The sequence below is a fragment of the Hypanus sabinus genome, chromosome 4, assembly GCF_030144855.1.
Source record: "Hypanus sabinus isolate sHypSab1 chromosome 4, sHypSab1.hap1, whole genome shotgun sequence".
Lineage (NCBI taxonomy): Eukaryota > Metazoa > Chordata > Chondrichthyes > Myliobatiformes > Dasyatidae > Hypanus > Hypanus sabinus.
This window is the reverse complement of record NC_082709.1, coordinates 63,071,247-63,083,447: the sequence shown is the minus strand read 5'-3', so window position 1 is coordinate 63,083,447 and position 12,201 is coordinate 63,071,247. Positions and strand designations below refer to the sequence as shown.

Genomic DNA, 12,201 nt, shown 5'->3' with positions numbered 1-12,201 from the left:
CATGATGTAGGTGGATAATTAACTGTCAAACAGTTTTTTTTCCCTTTAGCCCTATGCTTTACAACTAATACATAAATGTATTTAAAAATGAAGAAGAGCACACAGTATTTTCAGCTTGCTGATGGTTTTCTCCTGAGTTGTTGGTACAGATCTGTGGCCAGTGCAGAAAGGCTAACAGCTCCTGTTAAACCTCGAGACTTGCCTCACCTGCGGTAAGGCTTGATCACTGCAAGAAATAGTTGCGGAATGAAATTGTCTTAATTGCAAAACTTGGTGGAATTGTACGCTGACTCTTGATTGTCCACAGAGTTCATGATCTCTGGTATCTTCTTTCAGTCACTTCTCACTCGTTAAAAATCACACCCTCTCCAGGTTTTGTTTTGCATGCCTTTTCTAATGGTATTGGGCATGTTTTAGAGGAAGGAGAAAACAGTATTAGGTAGAGGTGCCTTAGCATGAGGCCTTGCTTATATGCCCCACATAAAGCCAGAGTCTGGGGAGGTTGGAGCACATCCCTTCATTGCTTTGTGATGTCTTGCTGTTTGAAAAAAAAATTATTTCCTCCCACTCCTCCTCCTCCTTTCTCCCAGGAGAATGGACAGCCGGTATCAGCGTTAAATTTCCAAGGGGAGGGAGATGGGTAACTTGAAGCCAGACAGTTCCAGTATCCAAGATGTAAAGGCCACGGCTTGTCCATTTTCTAGGGATCCAACCATAGATGTGGTGTGTAAGTGTAATCTTCATTGTGTCGTGCTGCTGGGCTTTGCCTCTGCTGTACAGAAATCCTTCAGTCTAAAGTAGTCTGAAATGAGAAGCCCCAAGCAAAGCCATTGATTGGCATTTTCCAGAGACATTGGCTGTCGACGGTAAAGCACAAAGTGACAGGTTGCAAAGAAGGAAGGAGGGGAAAAATAGTATCAGTTGTCCAAGCACAAAGAGGCCGGATGTCCTGACCCGGTCAGTTAGTCTCCAAACCTGTCGCATCCTGGAGCGGCAGAGTGCGTTGCTTTGTGACTGAGATGCAGCTCATTGATGAGCTGGCATGTTTACTGGTGGTGTTGTGGAGAAGCACAGGGAGGAGTCACTCAGCTTCACCCTGCTGCAGGGAGAACTGGAGGGATTATACCCCCCCCCCCCCCCCCCCCCAGCCTCAACACTCTAGGCACCAAATCAGCAGTGCTCTGGGGCAACAGATGAGATACCACAGTACTCACTTCATTTGTACTCACAGTTCTGCTGAGCTTTACCAATTGAAAATAAGGGAAAAAAAGCTTTAAAACCTAATACTGAGATTTATCATAATTAGATTTTTATGTGCTTTATCCTCCGTCTACAACCAATTGTTTTCACCCTACTTTTGTCTTCTATGGCCTTCATTGTATTACAAAGGGCTTTAGGCTGAAGGAGTGACTGTACTCTGAAGACAGTGCACTAGAATGCAAGCTAACTGTGCACTTACTAATATGGTTTCTCTTCCTCCACTGTCCTGATCCCCTCCCTGATTTGTGTTTTCTCTGTCCCCTGCGTTCACAAGAAATGTCAAGAAGAGAAGATATGATCCCAGCCAGGCTGGTGCAATATGAAGAGAGACTAAGTGCCACCTCCTGGACTCTGCTCCTTTGGATTCTGGGTACGACTACTGAGCATAAACTGTCATGGCTTGGCGCACAGTAAAAGAAGCACAGGAATGCAGGGCCAGTACAGAGCGTTGTCTCATAACTTGCACTCCCCTCGTGACGAGGGGAGGCGGAAATAAACTCTGCAACCAGAGCGTGGCCCTTCTGCTCTCAATTCTTCCCTGACTGACCACCCCTCGCCACCAACCTCCACAGATCTACTGGGAGGGTGAGGTGGGGAAGGGGTGGGCTCCAAGTACTTTCCTGGTCAGAGTATAGTTGAGGAAAACTGGGACTTCCTCCACACCTCCTGGAAGCCTGCTGTGATGCTAAGGAGGCTGGTGGCCATAAACTCAACATTGCCTGAGATCTTGCAGCGCATGGGGTTCCTTTTCCTTTTTACTTTGGTTCCCGGAGCAGGCAACGCTCATCCACACACATGGTATTCTCTTCCCAACGGTACCAGCATGGAAGTGAATCAAATAAAACACACACACACACAGAAAATCGGAGAGAAGGAGCTAGTGTTGCAGCACCTGTCGACAGAAGTCTTCACAGCACATTTTGTATTTCCATGGAAGCTTAAATGGTCGCTATCTCCATCCAATCTCAGGTTCATCTTCTCCTCAGTTTGTGAGCTGCCACAGATTTATTTTCTATCTGGTTTGTAACTGGGGCAGCAATAGGACACTCTGTCAAAGGGAAATGATATAGGTTGTATAGATTTTCTCACTGCTCTGTATTTAGTGTCGGTCTATAAGCAGGTGTTTTTTTTTAATGCTTGGTCATTATTCCAGGTGAATGTTAACTCCCTTACTTCATGCTGAATGACTACAACTTTATATATGGGGTTTCATTGAAGCTTTATCCCACCCACAGCGTGTTACGTATTCTGCCTGGATCAGCTTAAAAGAGGTTGCCAGTCCTCATTGGATGACTGAGGAAATAATGTAGTGACACTCAATTGTGAATGCCGAATAATACAGGTTGCTAGATCATTTCAGTTCTGCTGTGATGTTTCTGGAACCAAAAAAAAAAATGCCCTTTAATAGATGGAAAATATTATTTACTTACTCTATGTACAGTACAAGGAAAATGTAAGTAAATTATCGACGTATCCTTCTTCTATTTCACTCTGCCTTCATAAGAACTGCAAGCCCGGATTGGTCAATGACATTTCATGCTCCCATTGGACTGCGCACGACCCAGCAGTTCTCTATTCACTTTGTGAGGAAGTCACACTGCGCTATGCATGTTAAAGCATCTCATGGCATGGCTGTCAATTAGTACCATTGGGTGCCAGTGGAAAGGAAGAGCAGCCATTGAACTTAAAAAAAAATCAGAAGTGAATATTCTTTAGGTTTATTCTGTTGCAATCAGTAGAAAGGCCGCAGATCATTGGGGATTGACAAGTACAGTGACATAGCAGAATAACCATCTCCCCATCTGGACTGTCCTCTCCTATGTTTCCAGTTCAAACTCAAAAATGTACTCTCCCTTTAAGCCACTTTAGTGATTAACTCAGGGTGCTAGGAACTGAACAGACAGGATTTACACACTGGCAATGCTGTCAGGTAGTATCTCATTAGATTAAGCGATGCTCTTGTTTTTGTATGCAGCTGTATTGTATCCATGTCAGAAATCACCAGTGGAGCTCTTCCAGTGTACACTGTAGCTAGAGTAGTTGCTGCCCAGTTGATAGATTTTTGCTTCCAATTTGAATCATCCCAGTCCTAAGCCGGGGTTCGACAAGAGCTGTGTTACAGAGAATATGTCACCTCCCACTTGGGGTGGAGAGAGTCGCAGGCCGCGTGTGAATCCGAACTGGAGAAGCTCCATATCCTTCCTCCAGCGCAGCCATTAACCACCCTTCTTAAAGGGAGGGGCACTCGCCAATTCAGAGTCCTTGTGGATGTGATAACTATTTCAATCTAGAATGTAAAGTGTGGTTAAAAAATATAGAACATATTAGAGAAAATTAGTTCTATATATGAACAGAAGTGCTAAAGCCATCTTTGATTACTCATTCTGGTTTGATGTAGTGTGAACGATTCTATTGAACTGCTGCAATTTGTGTGCTGGGAGCCCTTCTTGGGAAGTTCTTGGATATTGAGCCAGGAACAGGAAAATTATGGTATCTTAATGTGTCAGCTTGTTGTGGGACTGGAAGAGATGATCTTCCCACATGTCTACTGCACTTATCCTGCTGAATGGTGGAAGTCATGGAACCAGAAAATGCTAGTAAAGATACTGGGTGAATCCTGCAAGTGCCTGGAGCCGATGTGTGCCAGTGACTGCGGGTGCACTGTTATCAGAACTTTAGAGCTGAATGAGATAGGGCTATGTTTCTGCTGCAGACGACAACAGCAGTCTGTCTCTTGGCAAATCAGGCCAACTTGCCACATTAGTGCGATAAATCCAGTGATTGACTGTTCCAGTCATCATGCCTAGTCTTCAGAGGAAGAAGCCAATTCTCCTCGCCAGGAACATTTGGACAACTTCTCCACCCAACCCAGTGAAAAGTATTCTTAGATGATGCTCCATTGTGTTTGCAAGCCATTACAAGGTTGGTTACTCCAGAGCTGCCCCAGTTTTCTTAGGGGGTTAGTATCCTGAACATTGCCCCAAACCCCCTAACAGTCCCCCAGCAACTTTGTGACACCCAGCTTCAGGTGACACAATTGGCTGTTACTTGACTGTCAGTCATACCATCTTTGCCATCAACATTTTCTTAAATAATTGAAAAACAAGTATTATTTTTAATGTTTGTATGATTTTTTCCCCCTTTCTCCTGAGTTGCACCTGGTACTGCAATGAAGTTGAATCTTCATTTCTGAGGAACTCTAGGGCAATTGCGGCAGGTTGGGCAGTCCAAGGTCCCTCTCTGTGGCTTGGTAACCTCAAGAAAATGGGATCACTCAGCATGCAACCTACTGAGGTCAGAGTGGCCTAGATGGTATCCGCACCTTGCCATCTGAACGAACACCTGCCTTGCCCCCCATACCTCCCCCTATATAGCTGCTGCTTCTGTAATATATATAAACATTAGTCATTCTAGCCATGACAAAAACCTTGGCTATTACTGGGATGCTGCATGTAGTAACATAATGAAGCTTGGATCATCTTCGTTGAGAAATTCAAGAATAATCTCAGCAGGACTATGCTGACAGATGCATGGGGAAAGAAGGAAAGATTAACAACTACATTTTTTTTATTTACTATGCAAAAATGTGTATTGCACACACCTATCCACATAGAAAACATGGTATGAACTGAACTATATACTTGAAAATCGTGAAGGAAATGTTTTTTATATACAATTATTAATGAGATGCCATGAATTGAATGTCTGAATCAATCTTTAGTAAGATGACAGCACCGGGTTTATTTTCATTAAAGATCACCATACTAAAAAGAGAAAAAAATTATATGGCTAATTTATGTTCAGTGTTGATATTTCTCTGTGTAAGATTGCCAATCTGGCCATGGAGGAGATCGCCTGTAAATGCAAAGGACATTAAAATTTAATAGTGTCCAATTAACACTGGTTGACAAGCTTCGTACCGGTGTGTTGAGTGTATTGGGGGGGGGGAAGGAGGGGTCAGGGAGGGGAGATAATGACTGGGTGATTTCTATACACCCTCTGCTTCAAGGTATATAGGACTGCAATAAATCTTTGTCCATGTGTTAAGTACCTTAAGGAGACTATATGTCTGCACCACATCTCGTTCCATGGAAAAAAAACAAAATAAAATTCTGGGTTCTATTGCATAATGTATGATTGTTATTTGCTATACGGTGGATTGGAAACTGAATGTGGAGTATGATCAGCATCTCTGTGGCAAACGATGGCAAAACTCCAGTAATCCAGCATTCGTTTATCTAGGATTTATTTATTTAGAGATATTCAGCTTGGAGTAAGCCCTTTGAGCCACACCACTACAGCAATCCCTAACCTAATCATGGGACAGTGACTGATTAACCTACCAGGTACGTCTTTGGACTGTGGTAGGAAACTGGAGCACCCGGGGAAAATTCCACGGGGTGGATGTACAGTGACTCGTTACAGACGGAGCTATAATAGTGTTGTGATAACCTCTATACTTCGTGGTGTTTTCTTTTAGGGAATGCTGATAGTTTGGCGTTTGGCATGTTCACTTGTCTGGAGAACACATCACGGGACCACACTGTGAATGAGTTGTGAAGTCAGACACAGGTTGCATGTCTATATCCTACTGCCTTTAAACACCCCACTGGCTTCAATACAAAATGGATCATACTGCAGCGTAATATGTAAGAAATAGTACAATACATTGGGGTATCAGTGGAGTAACATGCAGTAATCTGGAAAATCTGCTCGTCTGGCACCAAAGCCCTAAAGGTGCGAGAGTTTGTACGACATAATCTATTATACATAAGGCACTTATCTATGAGGACTGTGGGTACATTGGCTCATATTGCGTATTTAGTAATCACTATTGAAATCATTTTTGAAAAAAAACATACACAGTGATGAAACCATGCAAAAAGAGGTAGGGAGGAAGTCAGTTGGAAAATAATTTTCCTTACCTGAGCTGCTTTTGTAACTGCACCACAGTTCCACACCATTCTCACTGCTACTGATGCAGCAGGTAAGACTTGATCTCTTTGAGAAGAAGTGGATTTTTATCCCCAGTCTCATTGTCTCCAGTGGTATAAAGTCCATTTGCCTCCCAGTGGCAACTCTAACCTACCAGTTGGAACCAGATCTGAAACTCCCAATAATTTCAGTGTGATTTAGGTAAGATTTTCACAGAATCAAACAGCACAGAGAATGGCTATTTGGATTACACTCATGCTGTCCATTGAGTACCCATCCACACTAATCCCATCATCCAGCACTGGTCTGCACCTTCTGTGCCTTGGAGACAAAAGTCCTCACCTGGATATGTCTTAACTGTTGAGAGAGTCAACTTCCACCAGTCTGTCAGCCAGTGTGTTCCAGATTCTAACTATTATCCAAATGAAGAAATTCTTCCTTATATTCCCTGTGAACTACCTACAGTTCATCTTAAATCTTTGCCTTCTGGATTTACACACCTTGACAATGGGGGGGGGGGGGGGGAGGTGTCTTACTATCTACCCTATTGGCCCTCATGATTTTGTACACCTTGATCAGGTTCCCCCGAGTCTCCTTCACTCCAAGTAAAGCAGCCCCAGCTGGGGGGGGGGGGGGGGGTGGTGGTGGTGAGGGAGGGGAAGGAGTACAGGCTAGAAGGTGATAGGTAAAGCCGGGTGGAATGAAATAAGAAGCTGGGAGGAGATGAGTGGAAAAGGTAAAGGGTTGGAGGAGAAGGAATTTGATAGTTTAGGAGAATGGACCATGGGAGAAAGGGAAGGAGGAAGGGCATCAGGGGGAGGTGATAGGCAGGTAGAAGAAGAGAAGAGGTAAGGGGGGGGTGAGGCAGAGTGGGGCATTGACGAAGACAGAAGGGGGAGGGAAAAATTACTGAAAGTTGGAGAAATCAATGTCCATGCCATCAGGTTAGAAGCGACCCTGATGGAATATAAGGTGTTGCTTGTCCACCATGAGAGTGGTCTCATTGTGGCAGTAGAGGAGGCCATGGACTGACATTGCCAGAAAGGGAATGGAGATTGAAATTAAAATGGTTGGCCAGTAGGAAATCGTGTCGTTTGTGGATGGAGCAAAGGTGCTTGACAAAGCAGTCCCAGGCAACATCCAGGTGAATCTCATTACCTTCGCCATTGCAGTGCTTCCTATAGTGTGACAACTAGATGTATACAGAGTACTCCAGCTGTAGCTTAATATTAATGTTTATAAAGTCTACTATATCCACCAGCACCTCCACATTAACCCATGCCAGGAATAATGAAGACAAATGTCCTGTGTGCCTTTTTCACCAACTTTATCTACCTGTATGCTGCCACCTTCAGGGATCCATGTACTCGTACGCCTGTTCTTCAAAACTCTCTCGGGTCCAGCCATTCATTGTGTTTGTCCTAGCCTCATTAGTATTCTCAACATGCACTACCTCGCATCAGATTAAATTCCATCTGACATTTATCTGCCTATCCTACTAACTCTTTAATGCCATTCTATACCCTGAGTCTACCCTCAACAACAACTCCAATTTTCATGTTATCTGACAACTTACTTACACATATCCCATTGGCAATAGTGAAAGTCCCAGCACTAATCCGAGTGGTACCCCAGTGACCATAGGGTTCCAATTACAAAGTCTACCATCAATCAGCATACTGTTTTCTATTACCAGGCCAAGTTTGAATCCCATTTGCCAACTTGCCTTGGCTCTATCCTTTTGACCAGTCTTCCATGAGTGACCTCAAAGGCCCCAGTGATGAGGGAATGTTAGAGCTTTTATTACAAGCAACCACAATAAAGTTTGCTGTGGTGTGTTCAGATTTTCTGCACTATTGTATATTACTTTGGTGCTCTGAAACGCCTCTAATACAAGTCATTTTTAGTTGCTTCACAATAGTAAATTTGCCAATGAAGGCAATGAGTTGAAATGGAGAGAAGGAAATAGATTCCAGGTAAGTTTAAAAGGAGCATGGGAATCAGGGCTCTGATGTGTAAAGGGAGTACTGAAAATGGGTTCCCAATGATTTGGGAGTGCTAGAAACTGGACTCTGAGCCAGATGCAGAGCAGTCAGAATTTGGAATGAAGGAGTGTGGATTATCATTTTCACAGTATATGATATGATAATCCACCAGACCTAAGATCATCTGATACAAATCAGACAGCAGTCTGGATTATTGGCTTAGAACTTTGTGTCAGGAACTGAGTTTGTATCGGTGGGCACTTCATGGCTGTCTCCAAAAATTTAAGAAAGGTTTTAAAGGACCTTGCAGCAACAAACGATATTCTACAATGTTTGCAATCTATAACTACATTGTTAAAACTACATAAGTTTTCCTTTACTGATCCCCCACCATCCCAAGTCTTTTTGATTGGTTGTACCTCAGTTATCCTGGACCTTGGTGTGTGGGACCTGATTGATTCTTTTTGCTGGACGATAGGTGGCTTTCCTCTGGCCCTCAAAGTCTGCTCAAAGTACAGCAGGCAGTGAGGAAAGCTAATGGCATGTTAGCCTTCATAAGTAGGGGAGCTGAGTATAGGAGCAAAGAGGTCCTTCTGCAGATGTACAGGGCCCTGGTGAGACCACACCTGGAGTATTGTGTTTGGTTTTGGTCTCCGAATTTGAGTAAGGACATTCTTGCTATTGAGGGAGTGCAGCGTAAGTTCACAAGGTTGATTCCCGGGATGGCAGGACTGTCATATGTTGAAGGATTAGAGTGATTGGGCTTGTATACACTGGAATTTATAAGGATGAGAGGGGATCTGATTGAAACATATAAGATTATTAAGGGATTGGACATGCTAGAGGCAGGAAACATGTTCCTGATGTTGGGGGAGTCCAGAACTAGAGGCCACAGTTTAAGAATAAGGGGTTGGCCATTTAGAACAGAGTTGAGGAAAAACTTTTTATCCCAGAGAGTTGTGGATTTATGAATGCTCTGCCTCAGAAGGCAGTGGAGGCCAATTCTCTGGATGCTTTCAAGTAAGAGTTAGATAGAGCTCTTAAAGACAGCGGAGTCAAGGCATATGGGAAGAAGGCAGGAATGGGTTACTGATTGTGGATGATAACATTGAATGGCGGTGCTGGCTCAAAGGGCCGAATGGCCTACTCCTGCACCTACTCTATTGTCTTTTTCATCCAGCAGTGATCTTGCCACAATAGCTGTACAGTACCTATAAAAAATATCATCCCCTTTGCAAGTTTTCATGTTTTATTATTTTACAACATTGAATCACAGTGAATTTAATTTGGCTTTATTGACATAATCAACAGAAAAAGAGTTTCATGTCAAAGTGCAAATAGGTCGCTACAAAGTGATGTAATTTAATTGCAAATATAAAACACAAATTAATTGATTGCATAAGTATTCACTCCCTTCAAGTCAGTATTTAGTAGATGCACCTTTGGCAGAAATTACAGCCCTGAGTCTGTGTGGATAGGTCTCTATCAGCTCATTCCCATTCTTTACAAAACTGCTCAAGTTCTGTCAGATTGCATGTGGATCATGAGGTAACAGCCCTTTACAAGTTCAGCCACAAATTCTCAATTGAATTGAGGACTGGACTTGACTTGGCCACTCCAGGACATTAACTTTGTTGTTTTTTAGCCATTCCTGTGTAGCTTTGGCTTTATGCTTGGGGGTTATTGTCTTGCTGGAAAACAAATCTTCTCCCAAGTCACAGTTCTCTTGCAGACTGTATCAAGTTTTCCTACAGGATTTCCCTGTATTTTGGTGCATTCATTTTACCCTCTACCTTCAAACCTTCCAGGGCTGCTGCAGTGAAGCATCCCCATAGCATGATGCAGCCACCACCATGCTTCACGGTAGGGATGGTGTGGTTTTGATGATGTGCGGTGTTTGGCTTACACCAAATATGGCATTTAGTCTGATGACCAAAACGCTCAATTGTGGTTTAATCAGACCACGAAACCTTCTTCCAGTTGACTTCAGAGTCTCCCGATGCCTTCTGGCAAACTCTAGCTGAGATTTCATGTTTTTTTCAATAGTGGCTTTCTCTTTGCCACTCTCCCATAGAACTGCAACTGGTGAAGCACCCTGGTAGCGGGTGCTGTATGCGCACTCTCTCCCATCTGAGCCACTGTAACTCCTCCAGTGCTGTCATAGGTCTTGGTGGTCTCCCTCACTTGTCCCCTTCTTGCATGGACACTCAGTTTCTGAGGACGGCCTGATCTAGGCAGATTTACAGCTGTGCCATATTCTTGATAATTGACTTAACTATACTAAAAGGGATATTCAGTGACTTGAAAATTTCTTGTATCCATCTCCTGATGTGTGCTTTTCAATGACCTTTTTGTGGAGTTGCTTGGAGTGTTCTTTTGTCTTCATAGTGTTCCCCCCCCCCCCCCCCAGATACGGATTCACCAGCAGTTGGACCTTCCAGATACAGGTGTATTTTTACTACAGTCTATGAAACACCTTGACTGCACATGGTGATCTCCATTTGATTAATTATGTGACTTATATTATGAACTAGCTGCTCCAGTGATGATTTGGTGTGTCATATTAAAGGGGGGGGGGGGAGGTGAATACTTATACAATCAATTATTTTGTGTTTAATATTTGTAATTCATTTAGATCACTTTGTGGAGATCTGTTTTCACTTTGACAGGAAATAGTCTTTTTCTGCTGATCAGTGTCAAAAAAGCCAAATTAAATCCACTGTGATTCGATGTTGTAAAACAATAAACCATGAAAACTTCCAAGTGGGTGAATACTTTTTATGGGCACTGTATCTAATTGTGGAGCACAGATCTGTCTTCACATTTGAATTGGTTTAGATATCTCTTTCAAAGCACACCAATATGAAACAGGCAGAATGCAGAAAGAAATTGTGTGTGTATGCACATATGTATGTGTGTGTGTCTATATTTGTGTAAATCAATGTGTGTACTTGTAAATTATTATGACTGTGTAAATTAAATGAGCATTTGTAAATTAGTGTATGCAGATTAGTGTGTGTGTTTAAGAGCAGGGAGAAGCTCCTTTAAGGCCAGAACCCCGATGTAATTGCTACCTGACAAAATTCTGTCTGCTCCACTAAATGCATGCATCTTCAATGGCTTCTTTTTATGGAAGCATCTCCTCATTATTCCATGCTCTTTTGTTAGGATCTCAGTTACATACTGTGATCCCGATGCACCAGGATTAACCATAAATTCAGCAAATTTCTAGGTTGCCAAACTTAAGTAGTATAAATTAGTATTCAATGTGAAAAGACAAATAGTTACAAGTTACAAGTATGGTGGATGCACACAGACAAACATTGATTAGGCTGTATTGGAACCTAAAGTGAGTCGTTGAATTATAAAGCAGAGGAACAGAACCTTTGGCTCAACCCATCCATGCTGACCAAGGTGCCTTCCATTTGCCTGTGTTTAGAAACATAAGAATATAGAAAAGCTACAGCACAATACAGGCCTTTCGGCCCACAAAATTGTTCTGAACATGTCCCTACCTTAGAAATTGCTAGCCCTCTATTTTACTAAGCTCCATGTACCTATCCAAAAGCCTCTTAAAAGACCCTATCGTATCCGCCTCCACCATCATTGCCGGCAGCCCATTCCATGCACTTACCACGTGGGTATTTGACCCACATCCCTCTAAATCTTTACTATCTATGTAACTCTCCAAATGTCTTTTAAATATTGTAATTACATTTACCTCTACTACTTCCCCAAGCAGTTTGTTCCACATACTTACTTCCCTCTGTGTGGTAAAAATTGCACTTAGACATTTTCTCTTCTCAACTTACATCAATACCCTCTAGTTTTAGATGCCCCTCTCTTGGGAAGAAGGCCATGATTATCCACCCTATTTTTGCGTGTTATGATTTTATAAACCTCTATAAGCCCATCCCTCAGCTGTCTGCACTCCAGGGAAAACAGTCCCAGGCCATCCAGTCTCTCCTTCTAACTCCTGGTAACATCCTTATGAATCTTGTTGTACCCTCTCCAGTTTAAC

The 12,201-nt window shown here is 42.9% G+C and overlaps 1 protein-coding gene across 3 annotated transcripts in view; it reads left to right on the top strand.

Moving 5' to 3' along the window:
- Positions 1-10,730, top strand: part of LOC132392829 (disintegrin and metalloproteinase domain-containing protein 23-like) — a 153,330-nt gene extending 142,600 nt beyond the window's left edge. For 2 of the 3 annotated variants that reach the window (XM_059967277.1, XM_059967276.1), the window contains one exon: positions 1,535-5,195. In XM_059967277.1, the coding sequence (XP_059823260.1) occupies positions 1,535-1,674 (140 nt within the window). In that variant the 3' untranslated portion in view covers positions 1,675-5,195. Of the gene's footprint in view, positions 1-1,534; positions 5,196-10,590 lie in introns of those variants that run through there. The other variant, XM_059967280.1, reaches the window with a different exon arrangement.
- Positions 10,731-12,201: the final 1,471 nt, after the last annotated feature.